At 43.6% G+C, this 24,651-nt stretch overlaps 2 protein-coding genes across 4 annotated transcripts in view; one reads left to right on the top strand and one right to left on the bottom strand.

Annotated features, from left to right (window-relative positions):
• PQLC1 (PQ loop repeat containing 1) overlaps positions 1 to 5,989 on the bottom strand; it is a 60,784-nt gene extending 54,795 nt beyond the window's left edge. For all 3 annotated transcript variants that reach the window (XM_021385837.1, XM_021385838.1, XM_021385841.1), the window contains exons 1-2: positions 5,880 to 5,989; positions 5,282 to 5,579 (exon numbers count right to left, since the gene is read on the bottom strand). In XM_021385837.1, coding sequence (XP_021241512.1) covers positions 5,282 to 5,484 — 203 coding nt within the window. In that variant the 5' untranslated portion in view covers positions 5,485 to 5,579; positions 5,880 to 5,989. The remainder of the gene's footprint in view (positions 1 to 5,281; positions 5,580 to 5,879) is intronic.
• On the top strand, positions 18,810 to 22,857 carry HSBP1L1 (heat shock factor binding protein 1 like 1). Its single transcript, XM_021385619.1, has 5 exons — positions 18,810 to 18,889; positions 19,821 to 20,120; positions 20,298 to 20,364; positions 21,412 to 21,506; positions 22,460 to 22,857. The coding sequence occupies exons 2-5, from the start codon at positions 20,076 to 20,078 to the stop codon at positions 22,463 to 22,465; spliced, it is 213 nt and encodes a 70-aa protein (XP_021241294.1). The 5' UTR covers positions 18,810 to 18,889; positions 19,821 to 20,075; the 3' UTR covers positions 22,466 to 22,857.

Below are 24,651 nucleotides of genomic sequence, written 5' to 3'. Positions count from 1 at the left end.
GTTACTAAAAGCTTAGCATTCTGAATCAACTTTCTCAGCTCTTTGAGAAGCTAAAAGATTCTAAGCAAGATGGAAAGCACGCAGGACACTGCATACCAACACAAAGGCCATAGGAAATAATCCACAGTCAACAGCTGTCTTAAAAGACTGCCCATGCAATTACAGAATTTAATTAGCAACAAGTTCAAAAAAGAAACTAGTTTACAGTAGAGCTTCTTGATATGAATTTCTGCTTGACATGTAAACTTCCAGGACTTTATGGAACACTGAAGCTTCTCATTTGATCATACAAAATCCTGTTTTACCTTCACATTTCATACTCAAGAGTGGTGCATTTTATATCTAGCATGCTGGCATTTATTAAAAAAAGAATTTTTCTCTCAATATCTGAGAGAGATTCTACTAGTAGGAATGGGTACATAGTACAGCATGGGTAATGCAATCTCTCAAAGCTTAAGTCACTCTTTAAATTGGGTTTATAGCATCATCTCTCCCTCCCCATATGGAAAATCTAACAATATCATTTTAGTAACAGAAGTCTTAGGAGTACCTCCTTTCTACACCAAGTCTTACAGACACAAGTGGACCAACATCTGAAGACAAAGCAACACACGACATTTGGCCTTGATCCACAAGTGGCATTGTAGGTGTTAAGCATGTCAAAACTTATCCAGCCAACAGTGAGTCCAACATCTTCCTATAGATCACCTCCAGTTGCATAATTGTCTCAGAATATCTGTTAGTAACAGGGAGCTTACTCCACAGACTCCAGCACAGAGTTCACAATTTTAATATACTTGAATTATAGATCAGAACCAGTTTTTTTTTTTCCTCCAGATGAACCAGTGGAACAACTCATAGCAAGCAACCTTTGCTATGAAATAACAAAATCCATAGTTTTCATCTTTTTCCTGACTGTTAGAACTTGCTTCCAGAGTTTGCCTTAAGGCAATAATTTTGCGAGAAGAGCTGCAAAACTGGAAGATTTTCTGTTACTTTCTGTTGTTTAGATTTCCCTGATGTTACTCAGTAAGGTTTAGGCCACTGACCCCCTGCATCACATCTCAAAACTTTTTAGAAGAATATAATTTAACTGAAAAATATACAAATTATATTGTACTTACTATATGAATTATGTTATGGATTGCACAATTGAATAAAGTCCAAAGCCCTATGGAAATAGCAGGAAGTACAATTACTTTTGGCTGAACTTATTCAAGATACAAATGTCTTCTGGGAAATCTGTACCTCTCCTTCCTTCAGCTATTTATTTTAATAGTCAAAGAAAGCACAACATATTTCACAATAAGCTCTGTTTTAGAAAAAGAAGAGGGGAATGGGAGTGCAAAGAGAGAATGAAGTTCTTCCGCATCCACCACCCTCAACTGATTATGCAACTCTTCTCACCTCCTTACTCCTGCTCTTGGTCGCAATAATTCAAAGTGAGTCAGCTGGCAGACTGCAGGGCAGATGAACCAAGAAGGCAGGTTTATCTTGGTCTGTGCCGAATTCAGCACTTCAGTGTGCTTCAAACCCAGCAGTGCAGAAGAGCTGCACCAGACTGTTAACCACCTCCAACTTCCACATCAGTAAGGCTCTAGCTACCCCTTAGAGATTTTAACAACTGATCTTGAACAAGAAATCAGAGCTAACTCTAGCAAGTATAATAAGACATTTGCAAAACAAAAATGGTAATTGTTTTATCAAAAATGCAGAAAAAACTGATAGACTTTTTGGAGCTTCTCATACATAGGAAAATCTATGTACTAGCACTACAAAAGTGTTGAGTTCTGTGCTGTTACTTCATCTTGACCCACAGTGCAGACCTTCTCAGACTCTTCTGACCTTCAGACACAAAAATCCACTAATCCCATTAGCAAATGGAGACCTCGCTGTGTGATGCTGTGGGTACAGAACATCTATTTTTCATAACTATTTAATTCTCTTTAATATGGCCAAAAACTTAGCATACAGTCAACATACTAGACCTAAAGTTAGCAAGCTCAAACATCTATTTTTCTTACTTCTAAATGAAAGCCATGTGTACATCTTGCAGCTCAGTCCCCTCCCACTGCTGCTCCACAAAGTTATGGTATTAAGCTCATGGTTGGAAGAGAATGAGGCTAAACACATGAAAGCAAAAGCAGAAATCTCTTCCAAAAGAAAGTTTTGAGCTACTGTGAAATACAGAAGCATGAAAAGAAGTTTAGCAGATAGCATGTTACTGTCATCACTAGCAAATACAAGTTCCTTGAGCACACCCCAAAACTAAAGGTTTAGGTGTAAAGAAGACAAAGAGAAGAAGCAGCGCACTGGCATCTTCTAACTTTAAACATTGCTTACTATTGCAAAATGAAAAATTCTGAAAAGAGGTAACTGGAAACAAGACTGTTATCCTAGCTCTTGGCAGTACCTTGTTCAGCGGGTACCATCACAGTACTATTACTCCAGTTGCAAAAAAATACCTAAATATCTTTTCAGAGAGGAAGTCAAACTTCAGATATTAAAAAAAAAAGAGAGAAAAAGAAGAAAGTTAAGTACAGTTTTAGGTATGTGTGAAATCTGCCCATTCACAAATAGGAAAAGAGGGAATTGCCCCACAGCTGAGGTGAACAAAGCAGAATAGAGCCACAGGGAAAAAATGGGATCGGATGCTTAGATATCTGTTGTGTCTGACAGAAACAGAAAGACCAGCAGTACTTCAGAGTGAAAACACATAGGAAACATGGTAAAAAAGGCAGGAGCTATCTCTTCCCATTGTCCGTATCTAAAACACATAACATTTGACTCTGAGCCTTAAATTCAATAAGAAAAAAAGTATCAAATTAAGGAAAAGTCTGGAAGAAACAACAGAAATGATCACTAACTTACAGAAACGTTCCTGAAGTTAAATAAATACATAAATTGCTGTTAAAGGAAATAACCATGGCCTGCAAAGCAATGCTAATAGATCTTGAAAGTTTTTAAGGCCTACCACTTTAACTACGTAAGGGTGGAGAGGAAGTCGTTATGACACAAACCATAGCCATAATAACCAAAAGCAACGAAGAGAAGCTAAAATCAATTGAAAATCACAGCCAAATATCAATAAAGACTTCAAAAGAGAGACCTAGATGAAGGTCTGGATCAGTCTGATAAAGGAAAGGACTTGTCAAATCAAGTTACTGGTCAGACACAGGAAAGTTTATATGCAAAACAAAACAAGTTGTAGGAACAGCTCTGCTCTAGCCCAAGAACAGGTGTATTTAGTTTTAAATTTATTAAATAATTCGATCAAAAGTTCCTGTTTCCCTCCAACAACTATTAGGTATATGATTAAAGTAATCCTACTGCTTACATCAAATTATCTAGAGTGCTACATACCAAATAAGGTACATATCATCAACTATAGATGACATTAAACAACACAAAGATTGCATTGCCAAGCTGCTCTATCAGTGCATTTTAAACACGTTCACATAAATTATAGGCTTTTGCTCTGCAACCTTATTCTGTTCATCTATTTCCTGTGGACCAGCAGGGATACCTAGTCTTTACAGAGAAACTAAATATTCTCCCAGTGAACAATGAATTACCATTATGCAAGTCTTTTTCTTCCAAGAAAATTCAGAAGAGCACAGCGTGGTTTCTGCAGGCTCATGCTTGTCATGGAAGTGGCTGCACCACAAGCCAACAGCACCACTTACACTGCCGCTGCAGCCAGGCCAGACACGCCTGTGCATGTGCTGCATGAAGCTATTCAGTGTCATCAACAAGCTCTGATATGACCAGAGCTTACATAGACCTAGTATGTGTCAAGGATATTATTACATAGCTTAAATACACATGGGATTGAAAAAAAAAGTTGTTGTTTTTTTTTAAATAGACAGTACAACTGCATTCACTTTCTTTTGAAATGTTGACAAAGCTTTTAAGGTTGACGTAAAATATAATTTTTCATCACCTATAGTACTTATTCTTCTGCATACATCTTAGTTACATGTACTTATAATCAACTGAAGATATATTTTTCAGTTCTTCCACACTCCCAAGTCTCACTTAACAGATGCACTCCCCTGGGTTACCTAGAAACTGCCAGTAATGCCACTGAGGCACAATTTTGTGTATTTCAACTACCTTCACTGAACCAAAAACTCATTTCCTTCACTCCTGCCAGCTCCTCGAACTTCTTTTTTCCCTTTGCTTCTTTCTCCAACTTTTGTTCTACGCATTTCTCTTGCAAAAGCTTTCTTCCCAAGATGACATAGTTCCAGTGTTAACAAGTAGCCCTGATGTAGCAATGTTTCCTCAGTTCAACTGCTAGTTGTAGTCTCAGGAGAGGGTCTCCAGTGCTCTCTGCTCCAGCACAACGCTTACACGCTGTATTTTGCTGAAGATGACTCCAGGAAGACACATACACTAAAAAGTCTGAGAGATGAATCCAACAGTAGGAAGCGGCCTGTCATCTGTCAGTTCATCACATTCTACAAAGCAGCACATTTAAATCAAAGCGTTCTTAGAATAACTGTTCTTTAATTGCAGCCATTTCCTAGATGTTTTCCATCTCTGGTTTCCAAAATACATTCCCACTGTTGTATCATTCCCCTTACTGGAAGTAATGAGGAATATAATGAGTAAATAAAGTTTACCAACATAAGTCAGGCTCTAAAAGTTTTCTTTGTTCAGCAGCACAGGTCCTAAACATGGAAACGAATAAGCCTTTAGACGTTGAGGAGTACACTGAACACAAGAACAACGTGCTGTGAAAATACTCCCCACCATTTACCTGCTATCAAAAATGAGTATCGTCACCTGCAGCTGTGCATGGAGCTCTGCAAGTGAAACTCCTCTGAAGCCAGTAGGCATCTCAGGAAAATGCACAAACATCTGGCAAGCATCCCAGTGGTTTTAACACTACCTGGATGCTAAAGTACGAGCACAGAACTAGGCCCTTCACTGGAAGAACAGAGCTTTAAGGGCAAGAGAAACACAAATCACACTAAGGAAAAAGAAGCTCTGGCTTAAAATAAGCCTCTTTTATTTACCACCGTTTGAGAAAGCCACACTTGGAATATCAGAGCACTGATCACCAGTCCTGGTAAGGGCAACAGACAGCGCTCCTGCGCCTTGTTCCTTTAATCCGAGCAGCCACCCACGCAAGACTGGCATGCTGCGCTCTTCGGGAGAGGGGAAGAAGCACATCAACGACATTACTTCCCCAACCGTTCTAACTACGAGTTCGGAAGCCAGCGGGCAGCCAGGGGCCGCGGAAGCACGCCACGCAGCGAACATCCCCACTCACCAGAAGAGTATCCGCAGGATGTTCGCGACCAGCAGCACCAAGCACACGTAGGTGGAGAAGCCCTCGGCGTTCTGCGTCCGTTTGATGTCGCGGTACTGGGGCACGTAGGGCACCACGCCGCCAAACACCATGGCCCCCGCCGCGCCCCACGACACCAGCTGCTGCATCGGGCCCAGCAGCCACTCCAGGTCGGCCGTCTCCATGCCGGGCGGCAGCAGGAAGGAGGGACCGCCGCCCGCCTCCTCCGCCGAGCTTCAGACGGGCGCCGCGGCCGCGCCCCGCCTCGGCTGGCCGGGACCTGCGGGCAGGCGGCGCGTCAGGGGCTGCTCGCGGCACCGGGCGGCGCCGGAGCTCCACCAGCGGCACGGCACAGCGCCCAGGGCGGGAACAGAGCGTGAAAAGGGAAGAGAAGGGGTGGGGAGGTGGGAAAGCTGGGAGGAAGGAGTGCGGCAGCAGCAAGGTCGGACGAGGCAGGAGGGAACGAGCCGCGGCTCCCCACGAGCACTCGCGGCCCCTCAGCGGCCGAGCAGGCCCTCGGGCGCGCACGAACCGTCCCCCGTCCCCCGTCCCTCCTCCTCTCGCACACGCGCGGCCCGACCTGCTGCCCGCGCACCAGCCACCGCCGCCGCTGCCATCCTGCTCCACCGCGGAGCTACAGGAACGCGGGGCCGGCCGCTGTGACGCCACAGTAAACGGCCACGTTTCCGCCAATGAACCGCGAGGCCGCCCCGCCCCGCCTCGGCCACCGACCCCCTCCTCCCCCGCCGGCGAAGGGCGCGCAGCGGGATCCCGCACTCACCTCCGCTTTTTCCTTCAGAGGAACTCTGAAGATTGCGCTGCGGTGGCTTTCACAACTGCTGCTCCTCCGCACCATAAAAATATATGCAGTCTTCCCGGCAAGACGCAGGCACCAACCAGCCGTGTTCAGTCAGGTTCAACAGCGAAGGCACTTCTTTCCAGTTGGTTGTGGGTTGTTGGTTGCTGTGGGATTTTTGGAGGGGGGTTGCTTCACAGGTGATCGCTGCACGTCTTCTAACTTGTCTATCGTTCTGTCCATTCATTTCAAAATATGAGTACTGAAATCATTTTATCTTCTGCATTAGGCAAATATTGTTATGTCATCTGAAATTCGGGAATTTCAGAAATGAAAAACTTATTAACTCCAATGTGATGTTAGTGAGTAGGCATTCTTTATTTATGACCTCAGATGTGCAAGGGGATATCTCCACCCTAACCATGCATACCTTGAAAAAATACCTTCTCCTTATATGCATTGCTTGTGTTACGTATGCAAAAGGTTTCCTGGTCAGTACATACATATTCAATATTCCCTGAAAGTGATTAACACAGGGTCTTGCCTCCTTGCGCATGCTCAGTGATTTTGAGTGGGGTTCTCAAGACTGTCAGGGATGAAGTAGGTAGTCTTCCTCTTCGTGGCTGCAAATTGCCCTCCTCTTGTTTCTTCCCGGTTGACAATTTCAGAGTGATCTACTGGAGAGGGCACCCACACTGATCTAGGTAACAATGATATACTGGGCTTCTTGAGTATAAGGGATGTTCTGCTTAGCATCAGACCGAGTTTGTTTTGTGTAGCATTAGCTAGTTTTGTGAAAGCAAGTATTGTTCAGTTAAGTGTAGCTAGTTTATTGATATCAGTTACACTGAAGAGAGCATAGGAAATCCCTGTAAGACACAGGCTAAAAACACAATACAGCTAAGGCTTAAGCCTTGCTTAAGAATAAATGTTGTCAGAAGGGTTACATGAATTCATATGGTAGCCATAATTCCCTTCAGTTACCACATTTTGTCTCATTCCACAAATATAGTCCCAGTGAGATTAAAAAGAAATATTCACTGTGTAGTTCATAAAACAGGTAAATGGGACTTAAGTACCTGGAAATTGCCTGTTCCTGCCTGGATGTATTACCAGTAAGTCCTCTTCTCTCCTAACTTGATTTTCTAAAGCAACCATGCCACAGCTAGTGGCCTGTTTAAGGAATGTGTGAACCCATTTTTGCAACTGATAAACAGAATCAAACAAACATTAATGGGAGAGGCTGTACTGTTGCAAGTATTCCCCACTTTTCCCTTCCTCCTTTACTGCTATTTGTAAACTGCCCAAAATCTCCACAGAGCTGTGAGTATAAATCTGGGTGTAGCACCAACTGGCATGCAGTGGAGCTCTATCTTCATTTTAAAGGCAGATCTCCAAAAAACACTTTTGGGTCCAAGCCCACCTCTCACCTGGGGTAGCGGTGGTGTATGGGAACTGCTGAGTCATGGCCTGAACCACTGATTGAGCACCTGGAGGAAAGACCCAGTCAGCCCTGGGAGCACAGGTGAAGGCAATTCACTGTGTGAATGGAAGGCCTCATTTAAGGGCTGACTGCCACTAAGAAAGGATTTCTTTCTGGAGATCCCTTCTTGGTGGAAGCCTTTTCCTGTGAACCCAGAATCTTCTGATACAGGTGAGTGATTTACTTCCCTTCCCTTGTAGCATCTTGCTATTGTGCTGGTCCTTCCACCTCTTTTGTAATACCTTTTCCATTGTGTTGGTCCTTCTGATTGGAAGAGAAGAGGGACTGCGCTTCCCAGAGGACTTTGCTGCTCTTTTGCCATTTTCGTTCAGAGGGAAGGATAACAACTGCTCACACATCATGAGACTTTCACAGCAGCATCTCGCTCCCCAGCCATCTCACCGTTGGTATTAGAGTGAGGCCTACTTTAATTTTGGACACACTCTCTCATTTTATTGGATTTATTAGCCTAAATTGTAATTATGTTGTATTATATTGTGTTATTTTGCATTCTGATAACTTATTTAGTAAATTAGTTTGTTTCTCCTCAGATTGTTGTCGCTGTTTTGTTTTTAGGCCCTCCTACCCTTTTTCCCTTTCCTGGGGCATGGGTCCGTGGGTCCCCTGCCTCAACAGTCACAGCGCCAGGCCGAACCTGCCTGTAAACCATTGACACACAGCCACTCACTCTTTCCCCTCAGCAGGATAGGGGAAAGAATCTAAAGGGCAAAAGTAAGGAGAAAAAAAACAAAAAACCTCACAGGTTGAGCAAATGACAGTTTAAAGAAAAAGGATATAGAAACTATAGCTCAGAATAGTTCAAAATACCACCAAGTGTGCTGGAGCTTGAGGCACCCAAACTCATTTTCTGTCTGTTCCAGTAGAAGGACAAAGTGCTCCTGCTGGCATTTAAGCTCTGCATCATGCTTCTGGCTTGCTGCTGCTGAGGTCAGCTCAACATCTGCAGTACATATAAGAGCATATTCTACACGTAAAAACAGGATTAATTTATGCTGTCCTTACTAAGAGCAGAGAGCATGAGGGGAAGGGACATGATAACTCCTTTGTGTGAGTAACAATTGAGACCTGCACAGAATTTTAGATCAGACAGACACAAATGCTGCAGGTTTCCTGAAGTGTCAAGAACCTGTAGTTAAAGGTCCATTGTGAGTAATACAGCACTCATCCCGGAGGGGACTGAACATCCTCACGAGCTCTAGACCAAAATCAGACTGCTCTGAAAGCAGACCCCAGCCTCCGATGTGATCTGAACACACAACCCTCTATAGAATCAGATGCATTGCCATTGCGCCACGAGGCCAAGTAGGGGCTTCATTTGCCCATATGGAGCCTTTGGCCTCCCAGCTCCCCTTCTCTTTAGCTGTCTTTGGCTTGGCCTGTCAGCAATGCACACCCATGGGCTTCCTGCTGATTCATCAATTCAAACCTCATACTGTTAGTCATTTATCCTGTGCTTGATATTCCTTAGTGTCATTGCCTATTTTTGCCCAAATCCAAACTCAAAGTGAATTTAGGTTGTCTTTTTCCCAGGAAAATATTCCAATTGTCTTCTCTGAAATAAACAATCCCTGAAGCTGCTGGGAAGGTATTTAGGTGTAAGCACAACATAACTGCAGTCTGCTCTCAGGGAACTTTGCCTACAGTTTCTTACAGCTTCTGGAAAAACACATCCTCAAATGAACCACTCCCTCCTCTGCCCAGCTTCTAGCCTCTTTAATGTAGGCCTTTTAATCAAATTTTGTTGAAAAATAGTCTTTCCACCACATGTGTCATGTTTAATCTCTGCATATAATGTATGCATGCTATGGTAGCTAGCAGGCACCTGAACCAGGCCAGGCCACTGTTCCTGTGACTCAAAAGCAGGCTCTCCTCATTGACATGGCATCTTCTTCCATCTGGCACCTACAGCACCCATCAGTGAGAAGCAAGGCTGCAGGCTGCTTTGAACGCTACCTCCCAATCCAATGCCAGATGTGCCCCTAGCGGGCAACGGGGATAGAAGCAGAGGCACTGCTCCCTCTGCTGCAGATTTGTCCTCCACTCCCCTTCCACAGTCCCTCAAGACATGACCTGCACAACAAATGCTTCCACCATCACTGTTCAAGGGCAGTAGAACAAGGCTGGAGCAGGGGCAGAAAACAGCCAACAGATTAGTAACTTTTACCAGCCATGCCTGGGAAGCATAGCTAGGTATTTATGGATTACCACATAATAATTCAGTGAACAGCAGCTAGACAGGTGATTTAATGCAGCTATGAACTACAGATATTGTTTCAAACAGCCAAAGGATTCCACCACTCCAGTTTCCATAGCCAAAGCGTTTGCAGGTGGGCTTTCTGCTACTCCTCCAAATACACATTTATCCCCATTGTAATCCAATGACCTAGCAAAGCCAGATACTTTTATCTGCACATTGTGTCCTTCAACAGGTTAACTACAAACTGTCGTGCATGAGACTTCCTAAGAGACGGGGAAAGACCAAGCACAGCATTACTGAAACACCCACCCTACAGTTTGGTAGCAAAAATACCACATCCGTGGCACAAGAACTCTCTTCAGAATAAAACTTTAACAATCCTTTCATACCTGTGGCAACCCCCCGAACAAAAGCACAACACCCCCAAAAACATAGCACAATTTGCACAGTGCCTTCTGATCTATGGCATTACAAGCTGCTACCACACCGCAGTGTCCCATGAATACCTGCTTTCCTGTCTTCTTCCATGACCAAATTTCTTGCTTTCTTTCTTACAAAACACATAACGTTAGGGTTCTTTTTTGCTGTTTTTCAGTAGTTATTGTTGGATTCTGTCACCACCACCACTCCAAAGCAGCCCTGAGCCAGACAAGCTCTGAGAAGCTCTGGAGGATTCTTGACGCCTGTTATGTAAAATGTCACTTGTCAGTAAAGAGGAGAGGGAAGAGATTGTACGTAACATCCGATCAAGAAGAATAATGCTTTTCTACATGACAAATCCTTTATCTCTAGACTCTGCAGCCTCCTGCAGAGGAGGCTCCTCTGCAGCATGATAATTTATTGTCACAACATTGAACTTGGAACTTTGAACTCTAAATGTTTAAACATATTTTTACGACTGTAAATGTTTATATTTTTACTTCCTATCCTACTATGCTGATGACTCCTTTCTGAATGAAAGGAACTGGAATTTCCGCAGAAAAGAACAAAAACTATGTTCTGGATACCATTTTAGAATAAAAGCACAATCTGAAGAGTTCACAGTACAGGACTACAGTTCTGAAATAGGATGCAAGCAGGAGGTCCCCAGCTGCTAGTTCACCCATTTCTTATTTCTACTTTTACTTTATGCATTTCATACCAAGAGCAGGACATTTTTTAGACTGGAAGAGACTAAAGTGCAAAATGTTTTGTTTGTTGTGGGTTTTTTTTTTTTTAAGTCGTTTGCTTTTTGTTTTGTTTTTCTGAAAGTAGCACAGAGTCTATGGACAAAGCACAAAGAATAGAAAGTGAATTTATATTGTCAAATCTTTCATCCCTCTCTCTAGCCCCCTCAAGATCTGTTTTTGTATTCACTGCCAACTTCTCTTTTAATAAGTGAAGCATTCTCTATTTATTGCAGTAAATACTCTTGTAACTACCAGTAGCACTGGTTGTCTACCAGTTCTCATCTAAACCTATGCCTTAGAAAAAAACAAAAAAACATTTTTCTCAGGTTCTCTTAGCCCATGAATGCACTTCTAACATGGACATCTGCTTTGAAAATATGGTTCATATTATAGAAAATGTATAGAACAGTTAAACTCTGAAAAACTAAGCCCTTTAAAGAGGGAGAGAATAGTGGATAGCAAGACAAAGCTGGGAGTGCTATTTTAAGTATATTTGTTGCTAAGCAAAAATTTTTTGTCTTCTGTTTCTTCTTTGGTTTTCTGAACTTTGGAACTTTTCCACAACTATTTTTTGGCTTTACAAACACTTTCATAGAATCACAGGATATCCTGAGTTAGAAGGGACCTATAAGGATCATTGAGTCCAGCTCCTGAGTCCACAATAGACCACCCAAAAATCGGACCATTTGTCTGAGAGCATTGTCCAAACACTTCTTGGACTCTGGAAGGCTCAGCAACATGACCACTGTCCTGGGGAGCCAGTTCCAGTGCGCAACCACTCTCTCAATGAAGAATGTTTTCTTGATATCATAGAATCATAGAATCATAGAATGGTTTGTGTTGGAAGGGACCTTTAAGATCATGTAGTTCCAACCCTTCTGCTGTAGGCCCGGACACCTCCCACTAGACCAGGTTGCTCAAAGCCCCATCCAGCCTGGCCTCTAAACCTACCCTCTTCCAGTTCAAAGCCATTTCCCCTTGTCCAGTTGTTACATGCCTTTATAAAAAGTCCCTCCCCAGCTTTCCTTTTGGCCTACTTCAGGTACTGGAAGGCTGCTATAAGGTCCCCCCAAGAACCTTATCTTCTCCAGGCTGAAGAACCCCAACTCTTTCAGCCTGTCCTGGTAGGGGAGGTGCTCCAGCCCTCTGATCATCTTCAAGGCCCTCCTCTGGACCTGCTCCAGCAGATGGATGTCCTTCTCAAATCCAGCCTGAACATCCTCTGTCACAGTTTCATGCCATTCCCTTGGGTTCCATCACTGGTCACTAGAGAGAGATCAGCACATGCCCCTCTGCTCCCCTTGTGAGGAAGATGGCCACAATGAGGTCTCCTCTCATTCTCCTCTTTGGGCCTGACAAACCAAAGGACTTTAGCTTCTCCTCAAAAAGTCTTCTACTCCAGACTCTTCACCATGTTTGTAGCCCTCCTTTGGACACTAATAGTTTTATGTCCTTTTTGTACTGTGACATCCAAAACTTCACACAGTACTCAAAGTGAGGCCACATCAACTCAGTCAATGTAAAGCAGGACAATCACTTCCCTTAACCAGCTAGCAATGCTGTGCTTGATGCACCTTAGGAAATGGTTGGCTTTTCTGGCTGCCTGGGCATACTGTTCAACTTGCTGTCAACCAAGACCCCAGATCCCTTTCTGCAGGTCTGTTCTGCAGCATCACATCTCTCAGTCTGTATGAATAGCCAGGGCTGCCCCTTCCAGGTGCAGAATCTGGCACTTGCTCTTGTTAAACTTCATGTGGTTGGTTATTACCCAACTCTCTGATTTGTCGAGATATCACTGCAAGGCCTCTCTACCCTCGGTGGAATCAACAGTTCCCCCCGATTTAGTATCATCAACAGACTTGCTGAAAACACCTTCATGTCCTACATCTAAGTTATTTATGAAAACATTAAAGAGAACTGGCCCTAAAATGGACCTCTGGGAAATCTCACTAGTGACCGGCTGTCAGCCTGATGTAACCCCATTTACTACAACCCTTCGGGCCTGAACCATCAGCCAATTGCTCATCCATCACATTTTTAACCAGCTGTATCCTGGACATTTTGTCCAGAAAGACACTGTAAGAAACAGTATTGAAAGCTTTACTGAAATGCAAAACGATCACATTAGCTGGCTTAATTTGGTCAACTAGATGGGTGATCTTGTCATAAAAGGAAATTAAGTTAGTTAAACAGGACCTTCCTGTCATAGAATCATAGAATCATAGAATTAGCTAGGTTGGAAAAGACCTACAAGATCATCCAGTCCAACCATCCACCTACCACCAATATAACCCCACTAAACCACGTCTCTCAACATAACATCTAAACATTTGTTGAACACCTCCAGGGTCAGTGACTCCTCCACCTCCCTGGGCAGCCCATTCCAGCGCCTGACCACTCTTTCAGAGAAGTAGTATTTCCTAATGCCCAGCCTGAATCTCCCGTGGTGCAACTTGAGGCCATTCCCTCTAGTCCTATCACTAGTTACACGAGAGAAGAGGTCGTTCCCCAGCTCTCTACAACCTCCCTTCAGGTAGTTACAGAGAGCGATGAGGTCTCCCCTGAGCCTCCTCTTCTCCAGACTGAACAATCCCAGCTCCCTCAGCCATTCCTCATAAGGCCTGTGCTCCAGACCCCTCACCAGCTTCATCACTCTCCTCTGAACACGTTCCAGGGCCTCAGTGTCTTTCTTGCAGTGAGGGGCCCAAAACTGGACACAGTATTCGAGGTGGGGCCTCACCAGTGCTGAGTACAGAGGGACAATGACTTCCCTACTCCTACTGGCAACACTATTTCTGATGAAAGCCAGGATGCCGTTGGCCTTCTTGGCCACCTGGGCACACTGCTGGCTCTTGTATCTTGTAGATACTTCTTGCCAAGTATTTATTGTATGTTCTCTAAAAGTCAGTTTCTGATTTTTTTTTCATATGATGCAAAATCTATTAATGCTGGAGCAGAAGAGAACCCATCTGAAAAATGAACTGTTGGCATCTGACAAGAACACAGAGGACTGAAACTGCATTTTTGCAGAAATATTTTTTAATTACCAAAACTTGTCAAATATACTACTTTCCTTTTGATATAACCAATTAAAATCAGAATTAGTAAAATAGTGGTGATTTGCTTGAGATGTTTAGCTATGAAACTGCAACTGCTTAGAGAGGTATTGACTGTTACGAGTAATTCCAACTGAATTGACTGAACTCTTGTCATCCTTAAGTTGGGATCAAATGTTAATCTTCACAATACTGGAGCTACAGAGTCCTGCTTTGTTATGCTATTCTATTGGATATTTTAGGTATTGCAGTAGTGTCTTACAAAAGCAAAATAGAATGAATCGACCTTGTGTTTCATATTTAAATATTTTTCAAGGCAAATAAGGAATGTGAAGAAGCACGCCATGAGAAGGAAACAATGGTGATGAAATACGTCTGAGGGGAAAAGGAGTCACTTGACCTCAAAAAGGAAAAGGAGATACTTGAGAGAAGAGTGAGGGATGCAAACAAAGAAATTGAAAAGCACACTAATAAAATTAAGCAGGGAAGAAGGAAAAAGGAAGATTGCACCAGCTCTATGAAACTAAGGTGCTCCAAGTGTTGCTGTGTGACTTGAGTGAATGATTAAAAGTACTATCAAACAACCTTATCAACACTTGTTTGCTGTTATGCCTGGTAAAATAAGCTGGTTTTCATTTGATTTTGCTGTGAAAACCCCTTTCCCCCGTAGGAAAGGGAGGAAGTAACTAATTTCTTACTGTCATCTTTTTGCTTGTTTGGATCATTTAAAGGCTGTAATGACATTAAATTATTGCAGTCTTTATTGCAGCTTGTCTGTCTGGGCTCCGTATTCTCTTTCATACTAGTAAAAATTGGTGATAGAGGAGTAGGATTTTTCAGTCCTGATTCCAAAATATTGCCATTCCTTTTTTAGAAGCCACTAAGATTCCCATCAGCCTCCTAAATTACCCAGATCTTTCTGTACTGGGTTTCACAACTCTGTTTCACATAGAAGACGCTCACATTGATAAGTCAGTAGAGTTCATGCTGTTTTGGGTCCTTTTTGAGCAATTTTACTAAGCACAATTGTCAAGAAAAGAAGAATCAGAAATATGCAATGTAATAAAACTCATAAAAAATACATTTCTCAAGCAAAGGCTCATTTATCCTTTCTCACATGAGTAGGAAATGAGAGCATGGCTTCAGGTTTGTAAAACAGAATTTAACCTACTAAGTATGCTTATAATACCTCATAATTACACTGGAGCCTTACAGGAATTGTACTACCCTCACATGGTGCTTCTCCAAACCCTTTTTTGGTAGGTGAACCTATCTCTTCAGAAACAGTTTGAAAGTTTGGCTTAATGGCAGATCTGCAGATAACTGGTGTAGCTGGGCCAGCAGTGTGCTTCTGTTAAGGTCTTATTTGATGCTGACTTACATGTCGATGGTTTGACCTGCATATACCTTGCTGCCAATGCTCATGCTGGTCTGCACCTTGATAGTTGGCAATACCATTCCATTTTCTATCTGTGGCCTTGTGTAATATATAACTTTACCACTTTGCACCTGTTTCCTCATCTGTTGCTAAAAAGAACAACAACAAAAAAAGGCTTAAGGAGATACTGACTTTGTGCTTTGTCTTTAAACAGAATTGTAGCATTAATGTGTATTAACAGCAGTGCAGTCTTACCTTACTACTCAAACCAGAACTTTGATAGCTTCTGTAGCTATTCTGGCAGGAGGGAAAACTAGCAAGACTGTTGTTATCAGGAGTAAAAAATGCAGAAATAATACAGCTCTACTATCTACTCCTAAGGGGAAGGAGAGAAATTAGCAACTAATAAACATGTAAGAAGCAGCAATTATTTGTTATTATTTATGAATGGAAAAGCTACGTGGATGCAGCTAGTATCTATATACAAATGCAAAGCATATCAACACAGAATCATAGAATGGTTTGGGTTGGAAAGGACCTTTAAGATCATCTAGTTCTACCCCCCCTGCTACTGGCAGGGACACCTCCCACTAGATCAGATTGCTCAATGTCCCATTCCCCTACACCCAAGCCTGGCCTTGAATTCTTCCAGGGAGGGGGCTTTCACAACCTCACTGGGCAACCTGTTCCAGTGTCCAGTTATTGTTTGAATTATTTTTATCTAGAAGTGTTCTAGAGCAGTGACATTGCTAGATTACTCAGACTTGATTTTTCCTTCTGTAACATGAAAGACAAGGAGGAGAATCTGCAAGAGTGGGAAGATGAGGATGTACAGAGGAGATGCCATAATGATGAGAAGCAGGCAGCAACAGGGAGGTCTGCTTTGATGCCAGCATCTCTCCACATGGGTTTCCACCCCTTCCTAAATCAGGTAGGAGAAAGTAAAGAGGGAAAACAATTACATTTATTAAGAAAGATACTAAGTGGTAGACTGACAAGAGATAACCTTTCCAGCATTTGAGGTTATTAGCTCGGGAGATAAACTTAGGGATGAAAGCAATGTTACGTGCTTGTCATATCTACAAAGTAATAGACTACAGAAAGCTATTGCCCAACAGTAATATTCCTCTAACTATATAGGCACTGTTATACAGAGTGTTATTACAGAGACCTTTGCAACAGATGTACCAGGAGCCTTTGAGGCTGCAAAGCTAAAAGCCGTGGATGACCTAAATGTTAGCAGGACTGCTAAGCGGCAGCACACAATTACTGTTGATACTTTTGGTCCTCTGCCTAGAAATTCAGGCACAGTAAATTTACGCAAGAGCAGGTATTTGTACCACCCTATATTATGAAACTAATTACAAGAGAAAAAGGAAACAAAAACAAACAAAACAGCTTGGGCCTTGTTGGTTGGCAGACATTTTTCTTCATTTAAGTTATTACTTTAGTCATGCACAATTCTAAGACCCTTGAAGGTGAAACCTCAACAATAAACCATAGGTAGATTATATTAAATGATGCCTTAATCAGAAATTGTCAGAGAGCATATAAACATTTATGAGACTGTCAAGTTCTGCTGTAGTTTTCAAGATTGTGAGCAAAGAACGACATGCAGAACTACCAGCTGTATCTCCAGAACTTTACCAGTAACTCAACAGAAAAGGCAGCTACTCCTGACCTTCCCCATAAGCATTCACCTGACCATCCTCCCAGAGCCACTCAGCGCAACCCTGAGTCCAGACGGCAGAGAGGACTGCCCGACAGCCAGCCGGGAAGGACAGTCACCCTGCTCTCACATCCAGAACATTGATGTGTTGGTTTTTTTTTTTTACTGGATTATGCAGTAAGGCATTGTTAACTTGCATTTTACACATCAGCAGGAGTCTTGTTGCAGAAGCACTAGGTGATTTAAATCCATAAAATAAAATTGTTCATATAAAAAATAAAATGTGAGGCTGCCAGCAGCATTCAGTGCTGGGCTGAAGCCACCGAGCCTGCCGAGATGGGTGACCCCGGCAGCAAGGGCAGGCAGAGGGGCGGCGCTGCACACGGCCCCGTGGCTGGGACTCATCTCACCAAACAGGACCAAGGCCTGGGCTCAGCATCTGGGCTCGCTGCCGTGTTCCTGTGCTTCCCGCAGGACATGGGCACTGCATCCCCCACTGGGCCCATCGGTGGCAGCGCCCTGGGGTGAGGCCGGGCTGCATGGGGCCCTGGTAATTGTCATGCGTGTGTGGCTGGAGGCAACAGCTGGATCGCCTTTCTTTCCTCACAGCTCATCAGTCTTCATTACACCAGAGAGGAATGAAAATGGATTCACTTTTATCCCAGCCAGAATGTGGCAGCTGTTTAATTTCAATTAATGTGGCACTGAAAAGAATAACGTTGCAGCAGCAATTGAAGTGAGACGGCTCCAACCCCAGTGCTGCTCGGCATGCAGTGCCGGCTCACCCAGCAGAGCGCCTGCTTCAGCCCCACGTTCTGCCAGCATCAGGTGAGGAGGGCAGGCAGCGTGGCACGGTTCAGCACAGCTCGGCATAGTGCGGTGCTGCCAGGAAACGCTGTTCCCTTGCACTGGCAGAAACTAGGGCTGAATTCAGCACAGTGGTTCCACACAGCAGTGCCAATTCCCAGCTCAAGCACCACTCATGGAACTGCAGAGCGTGGTGAGGGCGAGGCAGCCGGGGCCGGGAGCACATCTGTAACCAGGCCAGCTCCTCCAGGCCTTCCCACACCCATGGGCACTGCGCCTACCCCTGAGCCTCCGAGCAACGTTAGGGCTGCGCTCAGCCCACTCAGACCCTGTTTCCCCCAGCGGCTCTGCCAGACCCCTGCCTGTGGGCACCGCACTGCCGGGGCTGCCAGGACCCATCTGTGTGGGTGCCACAGCGCATGCGGCAGAGGACTCAGTGCTGTGTTTTTTCCCACTATTGATCTGGTGCTTTAAAAGGGGGAAAAAATCTCCCCGGTTGTCTAAACACTATTGATCCGTGCTGGGAAGCCACGCAGATAGGGAAGACTGTGGAGAAATTGAAATTTCATTTCCGACAGCTTGTTCCTGTTACTTTGACTTTTTTGGACAGAAGCACAGAGCAGCAGCCTCCGTCGCTGTGGTCGATCCCGGCTCTGGCAGCACTGTGCAGCTCCGCCAGGCCTGGAGGGACGCAGCTGTCCTGGGGCATGGCACCAAGCACAGCTCCGCTCTGCACCTAGGGCCAGCAGCATGGCTGGAGTGCAGCACAAGGCACAGAGACGTGAGGGTGTGAACACAGGAGCGCAGCACGAGGCTGCCAGGAGGCTCAGTTCCTGCCAGCGCTGGGCGCAGTAGTACTGGGAGCAGTTTGCTGTGCAACAATCTGGGTGAGGCATGGTGCCACTGGGTTCTGGTTCCAGGCATTGTCCTCAGAACCAGCCCAGGGCTGGGCTGCAGTGCTGCCATGCTGTGCTGGGGATGCAGCTTGGGCAAGGGGGAGTACGGCACAAGAAGGTGAGGGCTGCAGGCACTGCTGGGGCCCTGCACCCTGGAGAGGAGGGACTGGTGCTGCTGGGGTCGGGTGAGCCCTGTGTACCTCCAGCCTGGCGGTGGTACCATGCTTTGGAGGCAGCAGGTGCTCCTGCCCTGGGAGCTGCAGCACCAATGGTGTGGGCAGGGCTGGGCAATGTCCCTGGCTGCCCCCTTCCATGGGACCCAGGGCTGTCTGCGGTTGTCTTGTCCCATGTTCCGATCTCTCCAGCAGTGAGAGTGATAAATTATCTTGCTGGTCCCTCAAACTAGAGATCACTGCGGCCTTACAAAGAGGGGATTTGGATTTGTAACTGGGAAATTCTGTCTTTGAATCCTAGTGCATTAGGCTTGTAAGTCTGAGCTTTTAAACAAGGCTAATGTTAATCTCACATGTTTAATTTGATGTATTTTGCATCAAATTTTATATATTTTTCTAATTGTATTTGGTATTTAAAAAAAAAAAAAGGATGATATTGTTCTGAGCTACCTGGAGTCACGAAAAGTAACGTTAGTGTGTTGTACAAAAATCTAGACACCCGATCAAAAGAATTCCCCTTCAAAGCTTGGGAAAATAAAGTTTCTGTTTTTTCTGTTTAGGCAAAGTGTCTAGAAAATGAGCATTTAAGAACACACGATGAATTATCCAAGTATAAAGAAATCATTAATAGACAGAAAACTGAAATTCAGAGTTTGCTGGACAGAGTCAAAACTGTAGATTGTCTGCTGGATCTGAGCAGTGCAGATATGCACTTCTAGGAATGATGTGACTGATTTTCTGGGAAACGGGAAGTTATTTATTGAAATGATGATACAGCCAGCGGGGAAGGACAGTCACCCTGCTCTCACGTCGCAGCCGTGACGCCAGCCACTTAGCAGGAAAAAAGCAGCTAAGCTGCCTCCATTTTTCCCACAGCTGGCACGCCCGTAAGAACTCCTCCCGTGTTGACGTCCCTCAGCACAGCAGCCTCACGACGGGAACTGAGCGGCCGCGAGGTTGCAGCGTGCCGGCGGGGAGCCGCCTGATACCGCGGCGGCCGCCATCTGCAGGCCGATCCGCTTCCGCAGCAGCTCCCGATTAAGTTGGCGTGCCGCCAGGGAGGGCGATCTCCCTCGCCACCTTCCTACCGGCCCGTGCGGGGCCCCGCGGCCCCACCTGCCCGCGACGGCGATGGCGGCGGGTGAGCCGCCGGGCGCGGAGCACCTTTCGCAGCTGGTGAGCTCGGGGTTCGCTCTGCTGGAGGCGGGGCTTGGGGGCTCCGCGGCTCGCTGCGGTTGGAGCTTTCCCCGCAGACAGATGGGGGGTAAAGGGTCGCAGCCTCGCTGTCGGGTGGGCGAGGAGCGGTCTCGGCGGGAAGTTCCCTATCGTTGCTTTCTGTTTTTCTTTTCTTAGGCGGAAAATCTGCTGTATCAGCTGCAGGAGAATTTTCAAGCTCTGACAGAAAGGATAACTCTGAGAAATATCCTTAAAAAAAAAAAAATCTAGGTTATTGCTCCTGTGACAGAAGTCTTATAACTCCAGGAGCTATAGTTCCTCCGCACGTTTAGTTTTGCTTACCCTGCTGTGGACTACCAATAGATACAAAGAGGTTTTTTGCTGACTAAAATCAAGGTGTTTTTTTTTCCTTCTTCTTCTCATCTTCAAATTAGGATGTAATGATTGACGTTCTTAAACATATGTGATATAAAGTCAGCTGGACTGGCTCCCAACACCGCTTATTTTTTTCCTTTACTTAAAAGGAAAGCCTAAAAAAGGTTTTACCGAGAACGCTGTCTGTCCCTCTGGTTTCTGTACAGCAGTTCTAGATTTCAAGTAAAGTAAGCAACAAATTATGTCTAACTGTTCTGAAGGCACATTTAAAAATGCCACTTAAATTAGCATATCCCCGCATGTTAGTGGGTTAGAAACAATTCTTTTAGGCTCCTGAGCATGGGAAGGGAAGCCCACAAAAGAAAGTAAGGCTTTAAGGGTCTGTCCTTGTTAGATGTGGTTAACAGGAGCTATAGAGAAGAGCTATATAGAGCTCCTCTTTCTGAAACTGCAGAATTACTACATTCTACATTTTTTCTGACACGCACACACGTTCCCACTTTCAGAAATTTGCTTCTTTGGAGATAATTAATGCTAAGAAATTGATGTTTATCAGCAGTTATATTCTGATTACATTCTGATTATGTATGTTGATCATGTGGTATTACCTAAAATATTTCCTTGAACAGAAACAGTATTTTACACACGAAATAGTGCAGTACACTCATGGGCAGATAGGAAACCATTTGAAAATATTTATAACTTGAATGCTTCTGTGCTGCAAGAGAAATTAGGATTGCCTTGTTACAATACAATCTTGTGCTACAACTGCAAGGTTCATGTTGTATTAGTGTTGAACACGATTAAGTAAAAGGCTGAGGCATCTGGAAAAAAGCTTTGTACTTTTCTCACAGAAGAAAAAACCATATACACTGATAACAATTCTTATCTATAAAAATTCTCTTTAACTTTTTACTGGAAGAAATGGGTGAGCGCATCAGTGACCTTGAGAAGCACGTTGTGGACCTAATGATAGAGGCTGGAATAGAGAACTCCGATGATGAATTGAGAGTAAAAAAACCTTCATTTTTCTTGTATATTTTTTTTGTTGCCGCTTAGTTTAGAAGTATCAGCAGCACCTAGCTTGAAAATAGTTTTTATTTTTATCATACCTTGCTTTACTTTGATTTTAATATATACTGAGGATTTATTTTAAATATCTAAAATTACCTTGGATTTATTTTTGCCAAGAGCCAAAAAATGCTACCACTTCTTCAGAAGAGCCAAAACTATAGCTTGCTGCATCTGTTCCAGCTGTCTCACAAATCTAAGGGGTAGTGCAAACTAAATGTGTAAACTCAGGCTGCATACTTATAAGAAAGCGTATGTGGCTTAAAGTGCTCCTGTCTGCTAGTCGTCTCCCTCGATTATACTAACAGAAGTGGCTGAGGATTCTCTCTGCTATAAGTTTATGTACATCACTTTTGAAAAGTGCTGCAGCTTCTTGGTGTGGCTCAGAACATACCTCATAAACACCTTTGCCCAGACCAGAGCAGTGTTTCATCCTTGCAGCAGTAAGATGTGGGGTAGAAGTAGCAAGTATTGTTAGGTGATATAAACAGTGATACAAAAATCAGGGGATGGTAAGGTACACTGCATGATTTTACATCACTGTATGTTGCAAATGACCCCACAGGTGGTTGCCTCAGTGTTCTCAGTATTTATTAAGCAGAATTCGGTAGGATCTTTCTCCTTCTTCCTGTTCTTGCAAGCTTTCCTTGTTTAAACTGACTGAGACTGCTCGCTCAGCGAAAGACAGGAATGTTTGTAAGTATGCTGACATAATTTAGGCGTCTATTCATTCTGTACTTTTCCCGAGGATAAGTTATGTAATCATTTTTACAAATACAGAAAGACAATCTCATGAAAGTGTATTTAACTGTATAGAGATCTTCATATTTTATGCTGAATCACGTCCATGCATAATTAAACAGCTAACCTACTTATTCACTGTTTCTTTACAGCACTGAAATAAGGATGTGAGCAAGAAAGATAAAGGGAGAACAGCTCTGCACTGAATTTGGAGTGTGTCATCACTTACAATCAGTGTCACTAGTCACAAAAAGTGTCAGTGAAAACAAATACACTTGCATCACGTCATGATAGAATCTCCATTTTTCTTTTCCTTTAAATTATTGTTCCAGGAAAGGAGTAGAAAGCTAGGTTTATTCATCTAAATGGGACACTATTTCCTATAATTGGGAATAAACCAGAAGAAACCATTAGTTTCACGGGAGGCAAAAAAAATACTATGATAGAAAACTATCCTATATAGTAGTGAGCTTATCCAGCCACAAACTTTCTCAGTGTAAAAAATGTATTTTATTCAATATTACTAATATTAAAATTTCCATCATGCTTCTTTGTTGCCTTTTTGTGTTCTCAGAATACCTGTGGCAATGCTTTTGCAGTTGTGTGTGCCATTTTGATGTTATTTAAATTTTCTACATGAAGAATATTAATCTATCCCTGCTGAAAATATACCATACCTAATTTATTTGATATTATTATAAAAATGCCTTTGCAAAGCTTTTGTTAATAGGTCCACTGAACATAAACAACTTTATGCTAAAATAAATGGTAGTACTACCACAGAATGCAGCTATTTCTATGGTAGTAGAATCCCAGACTAGCTTGGGTTTGAAGGGACCTCTAAATATCATTTAGTTCCAACCTCCTGCCATGGGGAGGTACACTACCGCCATATCAAGTTGTACCAGTGCCTCACGACCCTCTGAGTAAAGATTTTCTTTGTAATATCTGATCTAAATATACCCTCTTTCTTTTAGCTTAAAGCTATTGCCCATTGTCCTATGGCCAGAATCCCTGATAAAGAGTCCCTCCCCAGCTTTCTTGTAGGTGCCCTTCAGGTAGGTCACTATAAAGTCTCCACAGAGCCTTCTCCAGGCTGAACAAGCCCAGCTCTCTCAACCTGACTGCAGGAGATGTTGCACCTCTCTTATCATCCTTCAGAATGCATTGCAACACCTCCGCATTTCTTGTGCTGTGGGCCCCAGCTCTGGATGCAGTGCTCCACATGGGACCTCATAAGGGCAGAGCAGAGGAGGACAAACACCTCCCTCATCCTGGTGGCCACCCCTTTGTTGATGCAGCCCAGGATACTGTTGGCCTTCCACCATAAACCAAAAATGGGGAACATGCGGTGTACTTTATTCACTCACAATAGTACTTTGCGCCTACTAAATTCTCTAAAAATTAATAACAAAATGCATTCTACTTCTGTTTTAACTAGTTTGACATACAGAGGTTAAGGCCTGTGCAGCAACTGAGGATAAATACAAACTGTCTTACCTTGTTATGCACTGTACTGAAAAACACTGTTCAGTGTTATACCCAGTAGTTTCTAAAATTATTTCTGAAGCAATCTCTTCCAGAAGTTGACATCCACCATGTACTGAAATGGTTTTTATCATTATCACCAACACACACATGCTTAACATGCAACTCACTAAATAAATCACATTGATCCAGATCACACTGTAGATCAGTGCTGGGAAGATATTAAGTACAAAAACTATGTTCTTACAAATACACCTTCAAACCACTGGCAATACAGAATAGGAAAATAAGTAGTTAATAAATTGTATGCGCTCAATTGGTAACAAACAGTAACTTTTAAAATTAGTTTCATGGAAGTAACTATAAAAATAACTAGACTTCCTACTCAATGTCAAAGAAAAGAATTAAATTGCAAGGGCTGCTCTGAAAGTAATGCCTCCTGTTTTATTATGTTGGCCCATGATGCCAGAGGTGGATGTTAGCGGTGTGGCAGTAGAAGTTGAACCTTCCTGCCAATATTCCATTACGTTTTATTGCTGTGTGACAGATGGCAGCAGAGAGGTAGTCTGACAAAATGGTGTCCGACATGGGAGTGTGGATAAAGCAAAGATGTGTAATTGAATTCCTCCGTGTGGAGGCACCCACTGACATTCATGGATGTTTGCTGAATGTTTCTGGAGACCAAACAGTGGATGTGAGCACAGTGAGGCAGTGGGTGGTGTGTCTCAGCAGTGACATGAATGACTAGCCATGTTCTGGATGGATCCACAGCTGTCACACCACAAAACAAAGAGCATGACAATCAGCTCATCCACACAAATTGGCAGATTATAACTGGGGAACTGTGTACAGAGCT

Source organism: Numida meleagris, chromosome 2 (genome assembly GCF_002078875.1).
Source record: "Numida meleagris isolate 19003 breed g44 Domestic line chromosome 2, NumMel1.0, whole genome shotgun sequence".
Classification (NCBI taxonomy): domain Eukaryota; kingdom Metazoa; phylum Chordata; class Aves; order Galliformes; family Numididae; genus Numida; species Numida meleagris.
Note: the sequence above shows the minus strand (reverse complement) of the source record. Positions and strands in the feature narration are given on the sequence as shown.